The following is a 26,540-nucleotide window of genomic DNA, read 5'->3' on the forward strand; positions in this document are numbered from 1 at the left end:
CCTAGAGTGGTTTAGGGGAAGGATCTCAGAGTGTTGGAGTTAGACTGGTTTTTAAAAAAAACTTTATTGAGATGTAATTGACATACATATGTATTTGTGGTCTTATAAATATGTGTATGGACTTCTATATAAAAAAGCAGCACTTCGATCGCACCTACACATACACACTTTTCTACATGTGTTTCTTAGGAGTAAAACATGTAAAAGATCTTATATTTAGGTGCTTAGTTTTCACTCTTCCTAGTCAGAGAAGTTTCTGCTTGTCTAACCCACTTCTTATAAATGATGTAAGGCAAAGTCCTCCCCTCGCCCACATTATTGAACTTGACCCTATTTTCTTACACAAATGGGGAAATGGACTTTGTCTCTACATAGCTCAGTTCAGAATTCTGTTAGAAATATGCTAAATACCTCCATCCCTTGTTACAACCAAGAACTCATATTATAGCTTACTTTAAAAAAAAATGTTAATTGGTGGGGGGCACCTGGGTGGCTCAGTCGGTTAAGCTCCGACTCTTGATTTTGACTCAAGTCATGATCTCAGAGTCATGGAATTGAGCCCCATGTTGGGCTCTGTGCTGGGCGTGGAGCCTGCTTAAGACTCTCTCTCTCTCTCCCTCTCCCTCTGCAGCAACCCCCCCCCCTCCCCGCCATCCTCTCTCCCTCTCCAAAAAAAAAAAAAAAAAAAAATGTTAATAGGAATTGCCATCTAGTTAGAGAAACACTTGGCTTCTAATTCTAATGGTACCTTTCTTTCAGAGGCTCCTGATAACTATTCTTTTCTTTTTTCTTAACTTGCTTCTTAGGAGTATTGAGCCCGCCTAGATCAGGAGTGCAGTCAAGAAATTTTCTTTCTGAAAAGCTCTCCCTCCACTGTGTAGTCTCTCTTCTTAGTCCTTCTTAGTCCTTTTGGGAAAGATTTGTTTTTCTTTTTCAAACAATTCATTCTGAAGTAATTATAAATTTACAGGAGGTTGCAAAGAAATGCACAGAGAAATCCCATACACTTCCTCCAGTTTCTGTCAATAGTAGTAACATCTTACACACGGATGGTGCAGTAGCAAAGCCAAGCAACTGGCGCTGCTACAATCCATAGCTCTTATCCAGATGTCACCAGCTATGCAGGCACAGGAACTCCCATGTGCTTGTGAGTGGATCTAGGCAATTTTATCACATTCATAGCCTTGCATAACCATCACCACAATCAATGTGCTCAATTGGGGGCGCCTAGGTGGCTTGGTTGGTTGAGTGCCCACTCTTGATTTTGGCTCAGGTCGTGGTCACATGGTCCTGCGATTAAGCCCCACGTCAGGCTTCCTGCTCAGTGGGGAGTCTGCTTATTTCCCTCTCCCTCTGCCCCCCCCACTCTCTGTCTCTCTCAAATAAATAAATAAATCTTAAAAAACAATGATGCTCAACTGTATAATCACAAGGCTCCCTTTATATCCAGACCCACCTCCTCCCCCTCTCCCTAACTCCTGACAACTGCTAATCTGTTCCCTACCTCTATAATTATGTTATTTCACAAATGTTACATCAGTGGAATCATGAGGTATGTATCTTCTTGAGACTGGCTCCTCATTCAGCATAATTTTGTTGAGGTTCATCCAAGTTGCTGTGTGTATCAATAGTTTATTTGTTATTCCTTCTTATTGATGGGTAGTATTCCATGTTTAACCATTCATGGGAAAAGGCTTTTTGTGTTTCAATATGAAGCAATGCTCATGGTCTTAGTCATATTCAGAGAATACCTGTATCTTGGTAGCTACTTATGGTATGCATCAAATAAATACTACGGGACATATTTTTCCTAACTTATCCCTGAACATTGGAAACTTTTTCAACTATTAAGTTTTCACAGTGGCAAAAACATGGGTTCAATTATGCCACAGCCAGATTCATTTAAGAAAAAAAACACGACAACTGAAAACTTTCAAAATTAAGATTCCCATTAACCTTAAACAGTTCACTGGCCTCTTTAAGAAAGAAAAAGTTGATATCTGTGAAATTAAGTTTATAAAAAGAGAAACAAAATTTCTGGTAACTCCAGGAGTACTTATACCTTCTGGAAAATTATGAGCTATCTTGTAATAAAAGCTTTCTGCCTGATATATAAGCTCATTTAAATAGGAATTGGAACAATCGCACGTTTCTGGTAAGATGGGCCACATATAAAAAGATCCACTCCCAGATTAATAGAACTGGATGGTAGTTTTCACAAAAACAAAAACAAAACACACAAAAAAGTTTGCATGGTCATGCATCATTGTTAGAAGAGCTATCGTTTCATAAATAAAAAGGAATCATGCTGTATCCCCCTCATGAAATGCTCTTCCTTTACTTTCAACAAAACAAACCCCAACTATCTCCTAGGCTCAGCTCCAGACCCTTCTCTACAATTCTTCCAAACACACAGCCCTCTGTTCTTTCTCCACCTCATGACCCCTGTGAGATGGCACTTCTCATGTACTGCTATGTAAATATTCTATTTGAGATTCTTATAATTGAGCATCCCACTGGGTTCCAAGTTTCTATCTGTTGTTTATTGCCCTCTTGTTTTTAAGAGCAAAATAAACCTGGAAACCTCCTAAAGTCCTGGTTACATAAGTTATAATTAGCACTAAAGAATGATAAATATAGGCATGTATTTAATGTTGTGGAAAGATGATCACAGAACATACTAATGTCTATTATTTTACTGTCATTGTCAAACACAGAAAACTAGCATTTTCTGTATATGTAACTATGACAGTAACAACAAAGTATACATAAAGAAGGAGAGAGATTAAAAAATTAATAATCCAGGGTTATGTATTTTTCCCTTTCATTTTCTGTTTGTTTTTTTCAAAATTTTAATGATAAACATGAGCAATAAAAACAGTAAAAAATTAATGCTACTATGAATACCTGTATATAAGTTTTGGGTTTTTTTAAATTTATTTTTTATTTAAATTCAATTAATTAACATTTAGTGTATTATTAGTTTCAGAGGTAGAGTTCAGTGATTCATCAGTCTTATATAACACCCAATGCTCATCACATCATATGCCCTCCTTAATGCCCATCACCCCCCATGACCCCATCCCCCGACCCCCTTCCCCTCCAGCAGCCCTCAGTTTGTTTCCTATGATTAAGAGTCTCTTAATGGTTTGTCTCCCTCTCTGATTTCATCTTGTTTTATTTTTCCCTCCCTTCCCCTATGATCCTCTGTTTTGTTTCTTATATTCCACATATGGGTGAGATTGTATGGTAATTGTCTTTCTCTGTGTATATACATTTTTGTACGCACATATGCTTTCACTTTTCTTGGGTACATACTGAGGGGTGAAATGAGTGGGTCATATACTAGGTGTATGTTGTACACACAAGTATGTCCAGGTATATATCTTATGTGAAGTGTTTGTTCAAATCTTTTGCTCGTTTTTTATTGAGTTGTTTGTTTTCTTATTAGGGTCTGAGAGTATATACATATATATACATAGATATTTTTAAAAAATTAAATATGTGATTTGCAAATATTTCCCCCCATCTGTGATTTGTCTTTCCATTCGCTTAATAGTACAGAACTTCTTGATTTTGATGAAGTCCAATTTATCAAATTTTTAAATGGATCATGCTTTTGGTGTGGTATCTAACACATCTTTGCCTAATCTAAAGTCACAGAGATTTTTTTTCTATTTTTTTCTGGAAGTTTTATAGTTTTAGGTCATATTTAGGTCTATAATCCATTCTGAGTTAATTTTTATATAGTGTAAGATATGGATCAAAGGTCATGTTCGTTGCACGTGGTTATTTAATCATTTCAGTAAAATTAGTTGAAAAGACTATCCTTTCTTGATTAGATTACCTTTGTACCTTTGTTGAAAATCAATTGTCTATACATGTATGGGTCTATTTCTGGACTCTATGCTGTTCCGTTCATCTCTTTTGTCCCATTGATTTATCCATCTTGATGCCAATCCTTAAAATTAATTAATCCTGTCCTAATTACTGTAGCTTTATAATAAGTTGAAGTCATGGGTGGTAAATCCACTCCCTTTTACCCTATTTTGGTTGGAAACAGAGGTCAGACTGATGAATTTTCATCCCAGCTCCACCACGTAATACTTGTGTGATTCCATACAAGCCAGTTAATAATGTTTATTACTCATTTACATACTTGTTTATTACTAGAATTAAATATTATAGTGTTTGGGTTAAATGCTTATAAAGAGCTTGAACTAGGATGATGGCTCTGGAAATAAAAAGTACTGGAACTACAGGGTGGCACGGGGGACGGGCTCTGCTCTCTTTCTCTGCACAGGGACATCCTCTTGCCCCCTTTTTTTTTTTTTTTTTTTTAGATATAATTGACATATAACATTGTGTAAGTCTGGGGTGTGCTCTGTGTTGGTTTGGTACATGTATTGCAATATGATTACTCCAACAGCATTAGTTACCACCTCTATCACATCATATACTCATCATTTTTGTGTGTGTTAGGAATGGTTACGATTTAGTCACTTAGCAACTTTGAAGTTTCTAATATAATATCGTTGACTGTAATCACTATGCCGTCCATTAGATCCCCAGGACTTATTTCTCTGCTCGTTGTAAGTTTATGACCTTAAACAGCGTCTCCCCAATTCCCGCGCTTCTCAGGCCCCTGACCTTTCATCTTAGATAGTGAAGCTTTGCGGGGCGCCTGGGTGGCTCAGTCGTTAAGCGTCTGCCTTCGGCTCAGGTCATGATCCCGAGGTCCTGGGATTGAGCCCCACATCGGGCTCCTGCTCAGCGGGGAGCCTGCTTCTCCCTCTCCCCCTCCCCCTGCTTGTGTTCCCTCTCTCGCTGTGTCTCTCTCTGTCAAATAAATAAATAAAAACCTTAAAAAAAAAAAAAGATATTGAAGCTTTGCAGCAAATTGCTCCAACAGCAGGACTGATCACTTTGTACTGCAACAACAATGAGAATGACAAAATAAAGGTGAACAAGAACCTTAAAAACTGGTCAGGACCAGGCGCCTGGGTGGCTCAGTTGGTTGGGCGACTGCCTTCGGCTCGGGTCGTGGTCCCGGAGTCCTGGGATCGAGTCCCGCATCGGGCTCCCGGCTCGGCGGGGAGCCTGCCTCTCCCTCTGACCATCTCCCCTCTCATGCTGTTTCTCTCTCTCTCTCTCTCAAATAAATAAATAAAATCTTAAAAAAAAAAACTGGTCAGGACCTCCCAGTTTAGGGCGATCATTCCATTCTATCAACAGTTTTCTATGCAGTTTTATAAAATTTTATTTCGAAACAAATTCTTTAAAGAAGAGAGCGGGATGCCTGGGTAGCTAAGTTTGTTAAGCGTCTGCCTTGGGTTTAGGTCATGATCCCAGAGTCCTGGGATCGAGCCTCTTGTCAAACCCCTCAGGCTCAGCAGGGAGTCTGCTCTTCTCCCTCTGCCCTTCCCCCTGCTAGTGCTCTCTCTCTCTCTCTCTCTCAAATAAATAAATAAATAAAATCTTTTAAATAAAAAACTTTAAAAAAATAAAGAAGAGAGCATCCTACATATTACCTTGAAACCCAGGTTACAGTAGCCTTTTGGCCAGTTTGGTGTGGTTTTCTTCTTTTTTTTTTTTCCAGTCTTTGCAATACCCGTCCCTGCCAGTCTCCAAGGGCCCCCCAGTAACGGGTCAGCTCCACTCTAAAGGGGAGGAGCTACTTCCCAGGATCGCTGCCCAGCAACCCAGCGACCAACAGTGTTGTCCTCCTGGGGACCAAAGAGGACCCTGATCACTCTGTTGTGTGCCATGTGAGGGCTATGTCCAACAGGATGGCTGGTGGACCCAAGAAATGTTGGCCTTTGATTGGATTCAGTCTTATCTGTCTTAAAATGGTGAGTTCAACATTCCAACCTACCTGCAACTATTTAGAAAAAAAAAAAGGCATTTATTACCTCTTTCTTTCTTTCTTATTTTTTTGAGAGACTAGGGGGTGGGAGATCAAAAACAAAATAACCGTACAAAGATTGTATATGTTTGCATGTTTGAAATTTAATGCAGTTTACTAGAGAAAGAAAACAAGATTATCATTATATTTTAAGAACAAAGATTTTTGAAAAATCTGTCAGCAGCCACTGACTTAGTTCAATAGGCAGATTCAGGGAGAAAAATGAAATAGTAACGTGATCTGCCTCCAGCCTCTAAATTCTATTTAGGATTCCTTTGTGGTGGATTTGAGTTTGGGAAATGATTTGTGCAAATAAATACTCTGTATGGATTCAAATATTGCTCACATTATGCATTAAAATGTGATAAATTTATTACTGCTCTGATTTATGTTTTCTGTTTCCCTAAGTGGTTTTTTTCTTCATGGTTCTAATTTTTGTAAACTTTCCTTTTCAGGTTGCTTCAGCAAAAACAGGTAAAATTTTTTGAAACACAAGCTTTCCCTCCCCATATTTGATGTTAATTTCCATTGTTAATTCTTGGGCTACCCTGAAATAGAAAAGCTATACCAGGAAAAATATTTAACATCTTCTGAGCACTCACACTGTGAATCTAACTGGTAAGACAATAAATACATGGATCAAACTTAGAAATTCTCATAATATATTCCTATTGAGTACTGAGATGGATAGAAAGTCATGTAGTCATGGATTTTCTCAAATACATTTAGCCATCAATAGAATATTATGATGATTATCATTCTAGTCAAAGAAATAAAGTTTTAAGCATAAATAGTGAAGAGTCTAATTTATATAATTTTTCCTATTTGTCTTCTGAAGAATTAGAGGAGAAAACAGAAATGTTTTTGAGTAGAGGTTCAAGATTCTCTACTTTAATAAGAAAGGATTTTACACTTCTAATAGTGCATCCTTAAAACACAGAAAAAGAGAACTCAGAGCTAGAAAAAGGCTTTCTTTTGAAAAGATTTTATCATTTTTCCTAAATAAATGACTAAAGGCAAAGATAATATCTCTAGAGACCTTGCCCAGCTCCTCCATTCTAGAAATCTAAGTCCCCTGAAAGGAAATGTATATTCAATGAGATTTTGATTATCTGGAGGACCCATATAATATTGATTATATCAACAATAAAGTCTCATGGCATTCAACTAAAATGAGAACAATTTTTATTTATTATTTTGTCTATACCACAGGAAAGGAAGTGCAAATAAGGCAATTTAAAAATTGGGTGGTTTTTTTTAAGAATTTTTTTTTAATTTTAAAGTAATCTCTACACCTAACATGGACCTTGAACCCACAAGCCCAAGATCTGGTGCCCCCCCAAATTGGGCATATTTAAAAAAATAAAATAAAATATTAAAATTTGTCATAGTTATGTATGACTGACCCATAAAATCGATGCGTGTGCAATAAGTTTTCAAAAATCATCTCATGCTTTATTTTTATTTACTTACCTTATTCTTGAGAAACCTTCAGGAGTGACCACGAAGCAATGAAAAGGAGTGGTTGGCCTGATACAAAGTAACTTTTTTTAGAAGTGGCCTTTAGGGGGACAAAATCTAGTTCTGCGTCTCTTAGAAGGTTCCAGGACACACGGGACACACTGAGCCCTCAGAGCAGGTCCTTTTTTAGTCCCACACTCTCCACACCATTGGAGAGAAAGAACGGGGCAGGCTGAGGTGGTGCTGTTTATTGATTCAACCTGGCTTTCCAATAAATGGGATGTGTTTTATTGACATTGTAAAGGAGGTTTCCTTCTGGGTGTGTGTATTATGGTTCTCTTCCAGCTCTGAAATAGGCTCTGTATCTGTATCTGGCCACTGGGGCTACGTGAGCTAATTTAGATCTCCGTGAGTTGGGAGAATGCACAGATGCTGAGAAGCAAAGGGTTTTACTTTTCACTGATCAGAGGGGTTGCTTGCAAATCTAGAGAATAAAGTTATCTCTTTCATCAAAGCAGTAAGTGGGCCAGACACGGGACTCAGAAAGAGGGAAGACTTGCTGCTAATTTCCTGAGCCTTACCCATCCCACTCGGGCTTCTCATCTCTTTAAGGGAAGCATAGTACAGAGGTGTTGATCTCTCACTGCTGTTGCTGCTCATATCCTGCCCTAGGATCACAGACAATCTGTTTCTCCTGTGCTTACCCCAGACTCCCCCAGAATTTCACCTTCCCTGGTACTTGTCCATGGCTGTGCCATGTGGTCAGCTCTTTCAAACCCAAAACTTGCTCTTCCTGGTCCACACACACACACACACACACACACACGCACACACACACACATACACACACACGTACATACCAGCCCTTCCCACCTTTCAAAGTGCCCTTGCACACACTATCTTACTTAATCATTACAACAATCCTAAGATGTAGATATTTCACATTTTTTTTGATATTTTACATTTTAAAGTAAATCCTAAGGTGTAGATATTATTAATATTCTGCATGCTCAAGGGAGAAAACGGAGGCCAGAAGAGGTTAAATGACTTGTACACGTTCCCATGCAAAAGTAAATGGCAGAGCCGGGGCTCCGACCCAGAGCTCCTGGATCCAAATCCTGTGCTGTTTCCACCTGTGTTTCATCCTGCTGACACTGGCTTCATGCATTACCCCTTCTGAGCAAAGGTGCCTCTCCCAGCTCACTTCAAGGGACCAAGTTTTGTGGCGCCCTCAGGCCCCTTGGCAGGCCTGTGAGGAGATAGCCTATGTCATGCTGGCCTTTCAGATGCCTCTCAAACCACTCTGTGAATGCAGCCAGGCCTAACAGGAGAGAAGATAAACTGCAGAGACAAAGGAAAAAGGAGTCGCAAGACATCACAAAGTTAGGGCGCCTGGGTGGCTCAGATGGTTAAGCGTCTGCCTTTGGCTCAGGTCATGATCCCAGGGTCCTGGCATCGAGTCCCGCATCGGGCTCCCTGCTCCTTGGGAGCCTGCTTCTCCTTCTGCCTCTCTCTCTCTCTCTCTCTCTCTCTCTCTGTCTCTCATGAATAAATAAATAAAATCTTAAAAAAAAAGACATCACAAAGTTAGATAGAGGAAAGAAGGCAAATAACACAGGACAAGTGACTGGTAGCTGAAAAGGGATGAATGTGTGGGAGGGATGAAAGTGGGGGCCCTTGCTGGGGCTTTCTTTTTTTAAATATATTTTTTAAAATATTTATTTATTTACTTCAGAGAAAGAGAGAGAGTGCGGCCGGGAGGGGGAAAGGGAGAGGTCATTTTAAGCAGACTCTGCACAGAGGAAGGAGCTGGATGCGGGGTTCGATCCCACAACCCTGAGATCATGACGACCCGAGCTGAAACCAAGAGTGAGATGCTTAACTGACTGCGCCACCCACGCGCCCCTTGCTGGGGCTTTCTATCCTGCAGTGGGGTGAGAGGACGTGGATGCTTCCTGCAGAGTCACCTTCTGCTTTTCCCTAGCATATATAACTTTCATAGTTTTCTTTTGATGGCAAAGGAGACAGTCCTGGGTGATGTTCAAGGAATGTCTGGCCAGTGCACAGTGGAGACTCTGTTCAATCTTGCAGCATGGTTATTTCTGAGTCGCTGCCAAAGCCAACTCTCTGGGCTATTGGTGCAGAAAGAGAAGGTTGTCTGTGTCATGCACACTGGGATTTGGCCGGTGGGGGTCTGCTGGGGGGAGGGAGTTGATACTGGTAAATCATAAATGTGGTCTGTATTTACTTTTTCTCCTCTTTGCCCTAGAGTTTAGTTTGGAATTTGGTATATAGGGGTTTTCCCCAACAAATGCAGTATCATTGAACAGAAAAGGCTGAGTTCCAAACTTAAAACCAGCTATTTTTATGTGACCTTTCTTTCCTTCCACTTGGACCTCTTATACCCAGGGCATTCTCTGTGTCTGTGGATTTTTACAATGTAGTAAATCTTGTCACCATGCTGTATCTCCTACCCCTGCCCCAAAGTGTAGGAATGTATATACTCTTGACATAAGCATTCGTATCCCTCAGACAGACTGTGGCCTGGCCCAAATGAGGGGCCACAGCGTCTCATTCTTATGCTGGGGCAGATGTTTTGATGAAGAAGGGGAGAATAAAGTTTGTTTTTATTTTATGTGGAAGAATCTAAAAATGGTTCTACTCTGATAATACGGAAGTACAATGGAGCAATCCTAAAACAACTCAATTCTCCCTCTTCTTCCATTTAGTCTTTTTTTTAAGATTTTATTTATTTATTTGACAGAGAGAGAGAGAGAGAGAGAGCACAAGCAGGGGGAGCAGGAGAAGGAGAGGGAGAAGCAGGCTCCCTGCCAAGCAGGGAGCCCGATGCTGCACTCAATCCCAGGACCCCGGGACCGCGACCCAAGCCGAAGGCAGATGCTTAACCATCTGAGCCACCCAGGTGCCCCCTTCTTCCATTTAGCTTTAAAGCCCTGTGGGAAATGTGCAGGTGTGTGGGGTGGAGACATAGCCGCAGCAGGGGTGGGACCCTGGCCATCAGGAGGAGGCAGTGCAGCATGGGTGAGGGACAGGGAGGGGACAGTAGCAGTGGCAGAACAGGCCTGGGAATTCAGGAGTGCCAAGCCAGAGAAGCCTCTAGAATAAAGCCCCTCAGTGACTCTCTCCTTTCTCTGAGTTCTTTCCCGCAATCACGTCCCACTCTTTTTTTTTTTTTAATAAGCTCCGCAGCCAATGTAGGGCTCAAACTCACAACCCTGAGATCAAGGGTTGTGTGCTCCGCCAGCTGAGCCAGGCAGGGGCCCCACCCTTTTAGCCCCACTCCGATTTAACTCTTTGAGAAGTATACAAAGTGCAAAATATCCTAGAGGCAACTGGGAAAAATCTCTTTTTGAAATCCTGTTCCTGAATGAGAGGTTTGAGCTTTCTGGCTCTCTTCTGGAGAATAGCTCTGCCTTTCTTTTTCTCTGTTTTGTCTTGATCCTGAAGGGCAGGGGTGCCTGGCTGACCCAGTCAGTAGAGCATGGGACTCCTGATCTCAGCGTTGTGAGTTCGAGCCCCACGTTGGGTGTAGAGATTATTTAAAAATACAATCTTTTTTTTAATTATCATTATTTTTTATTTATTTGACAGAGAGCGAGACAGCGAGAGAGGGAACACAAACAGGAGGAGTGGGAGAGGGAGAAGCAGGCTTCCCGCGGAGCAGGGAGCCCAACGCAGGGCTCGATCCCAGGACTCCGGGATCATGACCTGAGCTGAAGGCAGATGCTTAACAACTGAGCCACCCAGGCGCCCCAGAAATAAAATCTTTTTCTTAAAAGATTTATTTATTTACTTACTTATTTAGAGGGAGAGCTAGAGATAGTGCAAGCAGGGGGAGGGGCAGGGGAAAAGAGAGAGAGAATCTCAAGCCGACTCCCGGCTGAGCATGGAGCCTGATGTGCGGCTTAATCCCAGGACCCTGAGATCATGACCTGAGCTGAAACCAAGAGTTGGACACTTAACCGACTGCACCACCCAGGTGCCTCTAAAAATGAAATCTTTTTAAAAAAAGAAAATGAGGGCAAAGTTTATGTCTAAAGGATGACATGAAAATGATTTAGTCTGAGAAGTAAAATGATGAAGAAATAATCTTCATAGGTATCCTAGTTAATGTACAACTTCAAAATCTCTTCCAACGGGCACCTGGGTGGCTCAGTTGGTTAGGCGTCTGGCTCTTGATTTCCATCAGGTCACGATATAAGGGTTGTGAGATGGAACCCTGTGCAGGGCTCTTGCTCAGCGTGGAGTCCACTTGGGATTCTCTCCCTCCCTCTGCCCCAACCCCCACTCATGCACGAGCTCTCTCTCCCCTCCAAAATAAATAAATACATAAATACATAAAATCTTCAAAATCTCTTTCAGCTCCCGAAATACCCACTATTGATCAGGCCTATTCAAAAATCAGCAACAGTATCACTGTGGAATGGGCCACAGTGCCGGGGGCCACCGGTTACCTCCTCACAGCTGAAGATGGAGACACTGTCATTGAAACCATGGTGGCCAATTCCCCAGGCACTGTGACAGGCCTGAAGGCTGCGACCTTGTACCAAATCACTGTCAGATCCATCAGTGCCACTGGGAGAAGCCAAGCATCACCTCCGAAGCAGGCAAAGACAGGTAGCAGGATGCTTATCCTCTGTTGAGCTATTGTTTGTGACCTGGATCACTTATAGGGAGGCTTCAAGTACATGATATAATTTTGTGTCATGTGAGTGCCTGTGATTCAGGGCCCAGAGACGAAAGCCACCAAATGATGTTTTTGGCAATTCAGATATCTGTGGAGGAGGTGGTATTTAAGTTCCAGATGCTTTGGAAAATAAAACCCATTTCTGGGTATCTTTAAGAACACCCCTGCTTTTAAAGCTCTGAAAAAGGGATTTCTGTTTTTAACCTCAGTTATCCATAAAGATCATGCTAAATAAAGAACACATAGAAGGGATTTTACTACATTTTGACTTACTTAAAATGAAAACATTTAGAGTTTGTCATCAGCATTACTTAAATGGAGTTGATAAAGTTGTACCTAGGCATATTTCCAAAAGGTTGTATGCACATTAAAATATTATAAACCATCACTTCCCCCATTGAGTTATACTATAAATACAGGGATGTTTTATATAATTTCTTACCAACCTCCAGTTGAAAGTAATGCCTAATAGTAGAGTTTTTCTGTTCCCCATTCCTCTGCCGAGTTATTTATGATTAATTTACATTTAGATAACCATTATTTAATGGGACTCTGCTGTAAATCCTTCAAAGCAAATGATTATTTCATAATATGGATGATCAACTTCAAATTACTCGTTCCTAAATTTGAATTATCCTCCATTGCAAACACATGTGTTTTTGTCCTCATAGTGTTGGCTGCACCAATTCTAGAAGTAAGCTCTCCAAGTCCAGACTCTATCCTTGTGCAGTGGGAAGCTGTATATATGGCAATTGGATTCTCTGTGTCCATCATGCGAGCGAATGGTTTGGGTAGAATATGGAAAGAGAATACCACAAACACCTCCTTGACGTTCACCAGTTTAGAAGCTGGGACTCTCTATACCATAAAGGCCTATGCATGGAATGCCAATGGAACACCTGGGGATGACTCTACCTGCAATCAGAGAACAAGTAAGGACTTCCCAGCGCAGCCCCCAGCAATCTCCCTTTTGATGAATGAGAGGGGCTCTGCATTGTAGCCATCAGGAGTGGTGTTAAGTGATAAGTACACTTAACAGATATTTAAATTTATTATGAGTTTATGTATAGTGCCTTGCCTGTTCCTCTTTGGTGGTTTAAATGCTGACTACATGTATAAAGACATGCTGCTCAGCATACACAGAGCGTGACTTCTCCCTCCCTGATAGCCAGCTTACTTTCAAGCATAGACATTCAGTATCACACAGCGGGAGATGATTTGTGGTAGGTTTACCGGTTTCCCATACCCTTTCTAGGTTCAGACCAATAGCATAAACAAAAAGAATTGGGACAAACAGGAATTCATTTATTCAGTAGACGTTTAGTGAGTGTGTGCCAACTTTGAGTGGGCATTGTTCTAGAGATCCAGCAGCAAACAAAACAAAGTTCCTGTTGTTACGGCACTAAATGCTGTGGTGGGAATCAGAGGTTCAGATATATTTCCCAAAACCTCAAACTTAGACCTGAGGTCAGCACGGGGTTTCCTATCACCTCCCCTCCAGTTGAAGGTTGAGAAGCTAGAGCATGGTGTGTGTTCTCTCCCCATCCCCATGGCAGGGGTACCCCGACCAAGGGATCCCACTTCCTAAGTGGAAGCCCACACTGCGTTGCTGCAACAAGCTAAAAGAATGAGAAGGAGAGAGAGGGGGAAGGAGGGAGATTTTTTTTCCGTCTCTCAAGGCAGAGTAAGCCATCCACTGACAATGTGGTCTAATAGATGCTAGACTCTCACCAACCAGATAAACTATTTCATCCCTTGGAGAGGACCAAGGAAAGGGTGGAAAGAAACCAGAAATGTTGTCTCCAACATTTCCCAAGTTTGGAGGGGAGAGGAAGCCCCATGGTCTATGGGTCAAGACAGAAATTCAGGGAGAAAAGGGTTTGCCTTTTATAATACTTCTCTCCAGTGAAATCCTAGCAAGGTGGCTCGAAGGTGATTCAGGATGGGCCCGGTAAGTCAGGATGTCTGTGATAAACCAGGGTCCCTGGGCCTTTTCCTAGACATTCATTCATTCTTTCTTCCCGGAAACAATGATCAAGGGCCCACTATGTGCTGGACGTAGTTTAGCTGATGGGGACACAAAATTAATTAAAGCATAATCCCTACACTCAGAGAACTGAGTGTGTCTTGGGAGAGACCAATGTATAAAACAGTGGTGACAGTTCCGTGTAATAGAGAGAAGGATTTGCAGGCACAGAGCGGCTCGGGAGGAAGCCTCTCCCCCTGGCTGGGGACAGGGACAGCCTTCTCCGACAAGTGACTATTTTCTTTAAGTCTTCCTCTTCATTTGTTTCCCATGTTTTAAAATTGTGTAAAGTTTATTTATTTATTTGTTTATTTATTTAGATTTTATTCATTTATTTGTCAGAGAGAGAGAGAGAGCACAAGCAGGGGGGTGCCAGGCAGAGGCAGAGGGAGAAGCGGGCTTCCCGCGGAGCAGGGAGCCTGATGCGGGGCTTGATCCCAGGGCCCTGGGATCATGACCTGAGCCGAAGGCAGATGCTTAACCGACTGAGCCACCCAGCATCCCCAAATTGTGTAAAGTTTAGATTTAGCCTTCCTATTAGTTTGCGAGGGCTGTCGAAACAAAGTACCTCAAACCGACTTAAACAACAAAAATGTATTGTCTCCCAGTTTTGGAAGCCAGAAATCCGAAATCAAAGTGTCAGCATAGGTGGCTCCTTCAGGGCTGTGAGGGAAAGATCTGTTCCAGGCCTTTCTCCTTGACTTGTAGAGGGCACCCTTCACAGTCACATGGCATTCATCCTGGAAGTGTATGCCTGGGTCCAGACTTCCTCTTTTTGTTATTTTATTTTTATTTATTTATTTTTATGAAGTGCTTCATGATTTTGCATGTCATCCTTGTGCAGGGGCCATGCTAATCCATATCATTCCAATTTTAGTGTATTTGCTGCTGCGGTGAGCACAAAATTAACCGTCTCTATAAGGACACCAGTCATATTGGACAGGACCCACCCTAATGATCTCATCTTACTTTAATAGCATCTACTATGACCTGTTTTCAAATAAGATGATAGTTGGAGGCACTAGGGGTTAGGACTTCAACATGTGAGTTTTGAGAGGACTCAGTTCAGCCCCTAACAGCCCCCAACTACTCTACTCATTTTTCCTGGTTCTCTCATGCCCCATGAGGGAAGGGGCAGGTTGTCCTAAAATGCTGCAGGTGACCCTTACTAGCCTTGGGCCCAGAATTACCCGCAGAGCAGATCTGCGTCTGCAGCTAAGCTCACCATGAAACAGGGGAAGGGTCCTGTGAAGATGGCCTATTGGGGGAACATGACAGAGCATGAGTTGTTGAGTCTGTTTCCTCGAATGGGGCCTTCCCTGGGTCCAGAAGGTCCTGCTTTCTGCTCATATGCTATGCAAGGAGATCGCGAATGCCGGCCAGGTGGGCCTCATTACAGCACAGATTCTGAGAACTGAGGCCTGTTTCTCTCCTTCCAGCCCAAGAGAACACTCCTCAAGCTTTTTCAAGAGGATAACCCTGAAAAAAAGGAAGGCGTATTTCTGAGGATATAGAGGGAAGTGTTTTTGGAGATACTAAAATGACTGCCTCAATGTGTGACCATCACACTTGATACGTTCCTTCCTGCCCTTTGATTTAGAATGGAATGAAAGTCTGCTCTTCTAGAAATAGTTATAACCTAAAAGCTCTTACAGAAAAAGTCTTAGCAGGTGTCAAAAGTAAGGAAGGGAGGGGTCTGCCTGGCTCAGTTGGTAGAGCCTATGACTCTTGATCTCGGGGTTGTAAGTTCGAGCCCCAAGTTGGGTGTAGAGAGTAATCTATAGTTAGTTAAGTGGCGACTCTTGATTTCGGCTCAGGTCATGATCTCAGGGTCAGGGGATGGAGCCCCACATCAGGCTCCACTCTCAGCGGGGAGTCTGCTTGAGATTCTCTCCCTCTGCCCCTCCCCCCCCACTTGCACTCTTTCTCTGTCTCTCTAAAAGAAATAAATAAATCTTTAAAAAATAAATAAAAAATAAAAAGTAAAGAAGGGATGTTGTTGAAGCCCAATCCGTTCAGCTTCAGCAATCAATAATAGAATATTTGACCTACCATTTAATAATAACATACCCACATGGCCCTTTTGGCCCTTCACATTTATAATTTCATTTAATTATTCAATCACTTGTTGTGCTGTGCATTCACTGATTCATTCATTCAAAATATGTTTATTTACCATCTATATGTGCTAGGGACTGATCTTATTAGATCCATTTTACAGATGATAAAAAAATTAAATAACAGAGTAAATACCATGGCCAAGGTCACATAGCTAGTCATGAGTTTGCACAGTCAACGGCAGATGTGTTACCCTAAATCCCAATGTTATGCTCTAAACACTAGCAATTCTCCTTCTGTCATGGTGCCTCATCCTCCAAGCTCTGCAATATTGGTTGTTAGGCCAGATCTTACTTGGGTTCTTGAGGCTACTGCAAAATCGTAATTGTTTCTCAAAAATCTAGGTCCTCCAGCTCCTGCCAACATTCGAGTCTCTTTTGACAGTGGTGCTCTGAAGGCCTCTGTTTCATGGGCCCCCAGGGAAGGAGCTTTCAACTATACTGTGATGGCTTTGAGCGACTCTTCAGAGCTGAGCTGCCGTACAACTCTCAGCGCCTGTACCATCTCCTCGCTCCAGTGTGGGACTGAGTACCTCATTTCAGTTTTAGCAAGTAATGATGCTGGTTCTAGCAAATCAACTTCCGCGGAGGCCCTGAAAACTGGTACGTAAACAAGTGTGAGATCACCGTGGGGCTGGCGACCCAGGGCGACTGCCAGAAGGGAAACAAAAAATCACCTGATAATGTTCCAGAACACTCTGGAAGCAGTGAACATGAAAGCCTGGTCCGAATGAAAGCATTGAGTTGGACATTCTCATGAGTTTTAATAATGTGATCGTGATACCAGGTATCAGGCATTGGAAATAGCACTTCTTTGAAAATTGGTAGGAGTCCAGGCTCCTATCTATCATTAGTTAATTTCCTGTATCCTTTGTGAAGTTGTACAAATTCTAAGATCCAGTTGGAGTGATACACAGCTCTAACTATGCAGTACTCTTCCTTACCTCATGCTTCACAGACCTAGGCCTGGTGGGAGGTATTTTTTAAGATAAAGATGGGTGGTCTATAATTCTTCGTATGTGTTTAAATATCTTCCCATTTTCATCTTATCGGAGAAATAAAGACTTACATATGTGGAGGTTTACTCGTCTAGTTAAAAACATCTGTATGTTTTGGTGATGGGAACTAGCATTTAGTGATGACCTTCTATGTACCAGGCACTATAAGTACATTATTTTACTTAATTTTCATGACATCTCAATGAGGTAGGCTCTATTGTCTCCTTTTTCAGATAGAACAACTTTAGGTCTTGGGCGCCTGGGTGGCTCAGTTGGTTAGGCGACTGCCTTCAGCTCAGGTCATGATCCTGGAGTCCTAGGATCGAGTCCTGCATCGGGCTCCCTGCTCAGCGGGGAGTCTGCTTCTCCCTCTGACCCTCCCCTCTCTCCTGCTCTCTCTCTCTCTCATTGTCTCTCACAAATAAATAAATAAAATCTTTAAAAAAGAAACAACTTTAGGTCTGAGAAGTGAAGTAATTTTTTCAAAGGCATACCAATAGTAAGTGCTAGAGCTAGGATTCAAGCCCAGGATTGCCTGATTTTCATCCTCTAAGCCAAGGAAGATGTAGATAATCACAGTAATGTTCATTTTACCCAACAGTCAGAACTATATCACTCTAAGCATAAAAGGCTTCTGAACAGAGAGGAAAAGAGCCATCCCCAAGCTGATGCACTGTGTTTCTCAGGGAAAAAGTAATAGCCAAGCTCTCAGATCCACGGTTTCTTATGGTTCTTAAATTAAGGTCACTGATAGCACACCTGGTGATTTGGCTTCTCTTTTGACAGCTATGGATGGCACATTAGAAATGGTTATGAGGTCGGGATAGCTGAGCGTGAAGGAAGAGATAAGAATACACTTTCAAAAGCACAGCAGATCCAAGTCAGTCATTTCATGCAGGAGAGAACCATGCAGTGTTTCCCAATCTTGGATGCACATTAAGAGAATCTGGGGAGTTTTTTAAAGATCCACCCAAGACCAATGAAATCGGAGCTTCTGGGAATGGAGTCTGGGTCTGACTAGTTTGTAAAAGTGCCTCAGTTAATTCTAATGTGCAGCTGGGGTAAAGCGCCACAGAAGGAATCCTGCACATTTACGGTCGGGAGACACCACTGCACTTCGTGTAGAACAATCAGTCAGGATCATGGGCATGGCCCACACTGATCAATAAAAGAAATATGTTTAGAAAGTGCTATGTGTTTCCTGGGTTCCAGAATTGTGAAATTTATTTTAGGAGGAGTGCCACTAGAGATGGCTAAAATCTTAAAAGCGTAGAGATCGAAAGAACAAGCTTCCTTTGAGTTCCTTCCTTCACGCTGTGCTGATCCTGGCATTGCCTTCACACGGAAACGCAGCGGTATTAACCAAGGGGATCCATGCCTGCTTCTGTACCGTGTGAGATAAGTTTTACAACACGTGAGAACGTCTCGTTGCTGTGCACATGCTATTTGATTTATTCCTTGTCCGGCGCCTGCAGTATCCTGGACAATCGCAAAGATGCAAAGGAAATCTCCTGCAGGACTCTGATAGCTGTTCATTATGTACCATTTCCTAGTTGCTTGTGCCCCTGGAAGAGTGACCATCCAAGAAGATCCTCCAGGCCACCTGTCTGTGGCTTGGTCCGATGTAGATCTGGGCGATTACTACGTGGCCTTTGTGAAGAGTGATGATGGCTTGGAAGTCCACTGCAACACATCCCTCACCCAGTGCAATTTCTTATCTGAATGTGGCTTCACTTACTTTATCAGTGTTTTTGCCTATAACAAGGCAGGGCAGAGTCCTCTGGGCGATGTGTTCAATTACACCACAGGTAAGTTGCACTTCATGCTTATAAAGGGAGTGCTGAGGTCACTAAACTCTACAGCAGCATAGATCACCTATTGCACTAATTGACTTACATAGACTGCCTTGGCTCTCACATTCCTTCCAGATCAGGAAATTTTGGCTTCCTGGCCTCAAGCTTGACAAGAATGCAAGGCTTAGGAGTGAAAAGAGAGCAAAGAATATAGTCGTTCACACCTGCTCTGAGAAATTAAAACCTCCACCAAGATCTATTCAGTGTTCAGCCCCCTGTGCAGGGTGCCGAAGGGGATGCAGTCATCCCATCTCAGGAGTTCACTCTTTCCCCAAGACCCAAAACCAGAGATGAAATTGCAAAGGCATGGTGAGGAAGGTTCTGCAGCAGGACACCTGTGTTTAAGGCCTAACTCAACCACTAACTCATTTGTAAAATGAAGATAATGACATTTACCTTGTTAGTTTCTTAGTATACTCCACTGCAAAATGGGACAAACAATGAGAGCATGAATATGAAAAGGTCTTTGTATGTGGCAAAGCACAGTGCAAAGTATTTTTATTAGCATCCTTATTACTGTTATTCTCCTCCATTAGACTTGGATCTTCTCTAGAGCAGGGACTGTTTTATTTACCTCTTCATCCTCAATGCTTATCATAGTGCGATCAGCCTATAGGAGAGTCCTGATTTTTGAAGAATGAATGGAGCGAGTGACTTGAAATTAATTAACCATGCTGACAAATAAGAACACTGTATCATTATGTACATAACGCTACTAGCTGGATTACAATAAATTTTACCAAGATGAAGGAATCAAATAATTGGTGCTTTTGGAATATGGGTTAGGGGGCTACCAATCAAGTCTCAAGAGCCTGGAGGGCCTTCCAGAAGGAGTGGCCTCGACCTGAATATTGAAGTGTGGATGGAATGTAGGTGGGGCAAGGGCATCCTAGAGAAAGTCCAAGCTGAGTTAGACATTTGTCAGAATTCATCCATGACATAATATAGGGTCTCTTCTAAGATCTACTAATACAATCATGCTTCCCCCTCCTCCAGCCCTCAGTTTTATCTGGTTAGTGTCAGGAAAGATTGATAGGATCCAGAAGCTAGACCAGGTATGAGTTTTCTCATGCAGAAGAGGGGAACAACATTCCAGTGTAGGGTTAGCGGTCTTTGAGGCATAGGTAAATGAGAGCATATGCGGGGTGGGGAATTGAGAAGACTGGTGTGAGGGCGCCTGGGTGATTCAGATGGCTAAGTGTCTGCCTTCAGCTCAGGTCATGATCCCAAGGTCCTGGGATCAAGTCCCGCATTAGGCTCCCTGCTCAGTGGGGAGTCTGCTTCTCTCTCTCCCACTACCCCTCCTTCCTGCTTGTGATCTCTCATTCTCTCTCTTGCTCTCTCTCTCTCAAATAAATAAAATCTTTAAAAAAGAGAGAGAGAGAAGAGAGAAAATTGGTGTGGCAGGCGATGGGGAGGCACAGCTCAACATGTAGACTGGATGCAGCTTGTAATGACCTTGGACATCACATGCATAGGGGAATTATCCTCTATTTAGTGGGTGTTAGGTCAAGATCGGAACTGGACAGATCTGTAGGAGATTCTCTCTCTCTCTCTCTCTCTCTCTCTCTCTTTTTGAGAGGGAGAGGGAGGGGAGGGACAGAGGGAGAGGGAGAGAGAGACTCTTCCCTACCCCTTTGGATTTTATTTGATTTTATTTTAACATATAATGTATTATTTGCTTCAGAGGTACAGATCTGTGATTCAACAGTCTTGCACAATTCACAGCACCCACCATAGCACATACCCTCCCCAGTGTCTATCACCCAGCCACCCCATCCCTCCCACCCCCCTCAGTTTGCTTCCTGAGATTAAGAGTCTCTTACGGTTTGTCTCCCGGAGAGAGAATCTTTAGCAGGCTCCACGCCCAGGCCGGAGCCCAATGCCAGGCTTGATCTCATGACGCTGAGATCATGACCTGAGCCAAAATCAAGAGTCTGATGCCTAACTGACTGAGCCACCCAGTCGTCCCATGGAGATTCCTGCAGCAATTTAGGAGAGTGGTGGCAGAGGCTCTGGGCACCAGGAGGTCGGGCCCTCTGACATCATTGCTCCTTTACTGACCTCCATTCTCTCTCTGCTCCTGCTTCCAGCTCCCTGTTGTCCTACCGACATCAACCCTGTGTTGGTGTCCAGTGACAGAGTAGAGATCGTCTGGTCTCCTGTCCGCGGTGCCGAACTTTATGAAACCAAGGCTGTAGATGGGTTCACCGTGGTTGAGTGCAATGACACTGCTCCTGCTTGCACCCTCTCAGCTCTAGAGTGCGACACCAAGTACAACATCACCGTGTACTCCTTCAGCGAAGTCCGGGGCAGCAATATGTCCTGTACTTCCCAATTTATAACCACAGGTATGATGCAGCTATGACTTCCTTCACTGACCTTTGAACAATTCACCCCAGCTACGCCCCCCGGGATGGGCATTCAGTAAGAACTGTAAGGCCACTCTGTGGGGACCATTAGAGCCCCTGTCTTACTACAGAGAGGCCGAAGAGAAGGTAGAAGAGGGGAAGTGGGAAGAAAAGAAAACCAAAAAGGAGGTCATGGGAAGAATGGAAGATTTCCCCAGTGATGACTTCAGCCATTCAGTTCCTCTGACTTTTGGGGGGCTTATCCGTATTCACACTATGAAGGTTAAGCCCACAAATATTTGTCTTTCTTTCTTTTTTTAGAGAGGGAGAGAGAAAGAGAGAGAGTGAGCTACTGGGGGGAGGGGCAGAGGGAGAGAGAGAGTCTTAAGGAGGCTCCACACCTAGCTCAGAGCCCCACACGGGGCTTGATCTCACAGCCCTGAGATCATGACCTGAGCCTAAATCAAGAGTTGGACGCATCTGAATCCAATAAAAAAAGTTCAGATTGCCCATAAACTTCCCAAATTGAAGGATATAAAAATAAATTTTCACTCTTTAATTAAGAAAAAAAAAAGAGTTGGATGCCGGGTGCCTGGGTGGCTCAGTCGGTTAAGTGTCTGCCTTCAACTCAGGTTGTGATCTCAGGATCCTGAGATCAAGCCCCATGTCATGCTCCCCGCTCAGCGGGGGGGGTCTGCTTCACCCTCTCCCTCTGCCCCTACCCCCTGCTTGTGCTCTCTCTCTCTGTCTCTCAAATAAATGAATAAAATCTTAAAAAAAAAAAGAAAGAGTTGGACACTTAACCAACTGAGCCACCCAGGAGCCTCAAGACCCCAAATGTTTGTCTTAATTGCTTTTGCTTTTGGAGCTCAAAATGCCTCTTAACCTTTTCCAGTGAGTCCGACGCTATAGGAAGATAATACCATGTTTCCCTACAAAGGCTCTATGACTCTGTCCTCCGTGCTTGGTCTGGTTGAAAGTAGTGATGATCTCATTTGGGGGGAAAGATCAGTTTTAGATCAAATGGCACACCTGATATTTCTGACTCACACTGTTTCAATGAATAAACTCTCTTAGCTCCTTGCAGTCCTGAGATAAAAAGCGTTTCGAAGGATGCATACTCCACAATTAACGTGCACTGGCGACCCACCAATGATGATGCCACTTACACGGTGACAGCCCAGGGGGAGACAGGGCTGTTTCGGTGCAGCAGCAGGGGAGAGTCCTGCGCCATGGCGGGCTTGCCCTGTGGCTCGGTGTTCTCCATCACCGTGGTGGCCGAGACACAGGCCGGCCGGAGCCTGCCCAGCTACAGCGTGCCCCTAGAAACAGGTCGGTAGCAGCCACCAGCCTGAATGTTGACTTCAGTGTGGTCCTTAGATACTGTTCTAAGACATGAACTTTCTCATTTGATCTGCCCGGAGTGTGACAGAAATATGTTAAACTCATAAACAGCCCCAGTCTCAGAAAATAGGACTTGCAACCCTGGGACACGGTTTCTGTAAAAATGTCATCAGAAGACTCTAATATAGTCATATGCTGACCTCAAAGGAGGGGTACATGGAGTCTACAAAACATGTGTTTGAATTCATACTCCTCCGTGACATAACCTCCCAAAACAGCTAGCAAGTGGCCAAATGAGCTGGCTTATTTTTTTATTTCTTTGGCTCAGCCCTTTCAAATCTTTCTGTAGAAAATGCTTTCTGAGGTTCAGTTTGCTAATTGGTAAAAGGGGCATCATGGGTTCCTGGGAGAGGGCACGGCGTGGGGCAGGGTGTGAAAGTTAATGCTGCAAGCAATCCGCAAGGTGCCTGATACATAGTAAGAGCTTGGTAAGAGCATGCTGTTCCTGCTTCATACTGCTGGGTGTAAGGCAAATTTAGCAAATTACGTAAAGCCTTTGGACATTATTTTCTCTTATGTACAAAGGATGGCACTTTGGACTATAAAAGTTGGAACATAAAAAGCAGCAGAACAGAGACAATGCCCAATACTCAGGAAGATTCTAGATAACCTATATCCTGAATCATGGGCCCCTGAAAAATTGAGAATTGGCCGTGATATTCTTAGGTGGCTAAAAATACTACAAGCTTTTATATCAATAATGCACTATGAAATGCATGAAAAAGGCAAAATACATTTAATTGTAAAGGCTATAAAATGTTACATTGAGAGAAGAGGTGAATACAGCCATTGCTTTGAAATTTGCAACTGAGATTGCTAAGGTTGGGGAACAACAAAGGATTTCTTCCTTATTCTGAAAAAAATTGGAGCTCACATTACCCACAGCTAGTTAGTGCTCCACGTTCTTGAGCAAAGCACCCCCTATGTACACTTGATGTTAAATAACGTATCCGAGGGAATGAGATTTTGCTTAACAAAATGAGATTTTGCTTAACAATGGAAGGTTTGAGAAATTTAGGATATTGAATGAAATACAGACAAAATACCATTCTTGGTTGTTTTCCGCAGTAAATCCCCAATTCTTTCTCTTTTTCCCCACCTAAGTGCCGTGCTGTCCAGCTGGTCTGACAGTAACTCAGGTCACCCAGTCGTTAATCAATGTGAGCTGGACTGTTGGGACCGGGGCCCAAACCTATGTGACAGTTCTGGAGTCGCACACCGGACAGTCGAAGTGTCTCACCCATCAAAACCAGTGCCTCCTGGGATGCATCTCTTGTGGCGTCAATTACACGGTGGTATTAAAAGCGATTAGTGCCACTGGGTTGACTGCAGACTGCACCTACCAAAGTTACTCCTCCAGTAAGTGACTTCTTTTAAACCCCAGCTCTGGAATACCAGTAAGGATTTTGACTATTATAAATCCAGACACACGCCCCTCCTTCTCATCTAAAAAGATGCTACCTCTCCAGCTAGCTAGCTTTATCAATTCAGGTTACTTTCTAAAATGTTTACAGTTTTCCTCTTGACTTAGAACCTCAAAGCTTCAGAGGCTTCTGTTGTTGGTTGGTGAATTGATTCCCTTGGTAACACAGTTCAGGTATACTTTTCCTGAAGGGAGGACCTATTTTTGTATGGCACGGCTCCTCGCAGCACAGAGTAACTCAGTCTGGCAGAGTTCTCAGAAAGCATCGAGGTCACACATTCTGTTTGGCTTGAATTCTTTTGTTTTCTTTTTTTTTTTTAAGATTTTTATTTTTATTTATTTGACAGAGAGAGACACAGCGAGAGAGGGAACACAAGCAGGGGGAGTGGGAGAGGGAGAAGCAGGCTTCCTGCTGAGCAGGGAGCTTGATGCAGGGCTCGAACCCAGGATCCTGGGATCACGACCTGAGCCGAAGGCAGATGCTTAACGACTGAGCCACCCAGGCGCCCCTTGAATTCTTTTCTTCTCATTATATTATGCTACTACCTCTCTCTTCTAAACCATGCCAGTCCCTTCTCTGGTTTCTTACTTCAACAGGCTGAAAGAGCACTGTCTACTGGCGGTTTTGGATCTTGTTCTTCACAAAGACCAAACCATCAGGGAGTAGCAGGGGAAGGTAGAAGTGGTACAGGGTTAGCAAATAAGATTCTCTTGTATGATTCTGGCCCACTGAAGTGGCTGCTTGGAGCACTGTTTTGGAAAAGAAAAAAGAAAAGAAGAGAAAAGAAAACTCCTAAAAATGCCTTTTTAATGAGAAAGAGCACAATGATCAGTTAGTTGTATCTGCCCCGGGAGCATGGAACGGGAGAGCTGAAATATAATTTTGCCACCTCAGGGGCAGTAGAAAGAGTCTTCAACCAGAGCCTAAAGACATGGCTTCTTATAAGCTGCATTGCCTTGTCTTCCCTGACCCAGTTTCCTCAGTGGTAAGAGAAATGGTAATAACTATAATGTGAAAGCATTTATAACATGCTATACACAAGTAAGCCGTTTCATACTTTCTTTGGATCCCTTTTTTTCCATTAGATTTGCTACCTAAATTCTAACCCTGATGCCCAGTTCTGGGAATATGGCCCACTGCTTATCTTCACATGTAAAAAACTTTTTGTTTTGTTTTGTTTTTTTAAAAAAAGGAAAGACTAAATCCAATGAACCTGATTATCTATAACTGAATTTTTTAATCATTATACAACAACATTTTTATCTTAGTTACTGAGTAACCCACCATTTGGTGCCGTGCCTGACACAGAATGTGTGACCTGCTCAAGGCATTTAGAAAAGAGAAAAAGAAGGACCTAGGGAGCTCGCATGGACAAAGTGTGGATGAGCAAAGCCTGGTCACTGGACCGCCGTGTAAGTGACTACTTCCCAGGTGTCATGCTACTCAGCCAGCAAAATAGGTCTTTCCAATTAAAGCTGAACGCAGCCAATTTAAATTCAATCCCGCTAAAGTCATATGGAACTAGGGCACCGTGAAAGCTCTAGACAAGGATCCTGTGCATTTGACTCACATAGTTTGAGATGCAATATGGATCTGCCACGTGGGGACTTTTGGACTCACCACTCTTCTCTATTAAAAATGCATGGCCCACCTCGCCAGCACACATGGATTTCTACTCATGGAAAGAACCTGAGTACCCCTTCAAAGAATGCTCTAATCCTGTATTATTTAGGTTACTTATATTCTTTCCCCATAGTAATAAGGGCCATGTTTATCCGATGGTGGAGTAAGTGATTTGTGTCTGTTTGTTTTTATCCTTCAGGTGCCTGCTGCCCTTTGGGAGTGAAATTATACAGGCTGGGCCCTAATGGCATTCGCATCTACTGGCAAGCCTCCAGGGGCTCTGCCAATTACAGCACTGACCTCTATGGTTCCAAAGGCATTTTCACGTGCGCCCCAAGCGCTGGCCTCAGTTTTTGTGATGTCACCGAGATACCCTGTGGGGATGTATATACCGTGATGGTCTCACCAGTTGCTGAGACAGGACTGAAGCTTACTTTCTGCCCCAAAAAAATATATTCAGGTAGATTAAGTTACAACCCTTTATTTAAAACTAACTCTGAACTCAATCTGTGAATTTAGACTCAGAGCAATCACACTTATTTGCTATGTAGGAAGGTCAACAAGGTGGGAACTTTTTACATCCTGCGGGTGGATTCTGGCTATGGGGACCTCAAGCTTCTTTGGAATTGTGACGCTTTCTTATCATGTGATTTGGCGACACTCCTCTCTC

The 26,540-nt window shown here is 42.9% G+C and overlaps 1 protein-coding gene and 1 non-coding gene across 5 annotated transcripts in view; one reads left to right on the forward strand and one right to left on the reverse strand.

The window, feature by feature from the left end:
• The first annotated feature begins 5,732 nt into the window (after positions 1 to 5,732).
• The window catches only part of FNDC7 (fibronectin type III domain containing 7), a 28,247-nt gene continuing 7,439 nt past the window's right edge, over positions 5,733 to 26,540 (forward strand). Inside the window, exons 1-10 of one of the 4 annotated variants that reach the window (XM_027619318.2) lie at positions 5,733 to 5,852; positions 6,361 to 6,379; positions 11,750 to 12,004; positions 12,746 to 13,006; positions 16,563 to 16,820; positions 18,769 to 19,023; positions 21,162 to 21,419; positions 22,497 to 22,751; positions 23,928 to 24,182; positions 26,070 to 26,330. In XM_027619318.2, the coding sequence (XP_027475119.2) occupies positions 5,778 to 5,852; positions 6,361 to 6,379; positions 11,750 to 12,004; positions 12,746 to 13,006; positions 16,563 to 16,820; positions 18,769 to 19,023; positions 21,162 to 21,419; positions 22,497 to 22,751; positions 23,928 to 24,182; positions 26,070 to 26,330 (2,152 nt within the window). In that variant the 5' untranslated portion in view covers positions 5,733 to 5,777. Of the gene's footprint in view, positions 5,853 to 6,360; positions 6,380 to 10,249; positions 10,290 to 11,749; positions 12,005 to 12,745; positions 13,007 to 16,562; positions 16,821 to 18,768; positions 19,024 to 21,161; positions 21,420 to 22,496; positions 22,752 to 23,927; positions 24,183 to 26,069; positions 26,331 to 26,540 lie in introns of those variants that run through there. The other 3 variants (XM_027619338.2, XM_027619331.2, XM_027619322.2) reach the window with 3 other exon arrangements.
• Positions 14,900 to 15,001, reverse strand: LOC113917408. Its single transcript, XR_003518224.1, has one exon. It is a non-coding gene; the product is annotated as a U6 spliceosomal RNA (small nuclear RNA).

This window comes from Zalophus californianus, chromosome 4 (genome assembly GCF_009762305.2).
Source record: "Zalophus californianus isolate mZalCal1 chromosome 4, mZalCal1.pri.v2, whole genome shotgun sequence".
Taxonomy (NCBI): domain Eukaryota; kingdom Metazoa; phylum Chordata; class Mammalia; order Carnivora; family Otariidae; genus Zalophus; species Zalophus californianus.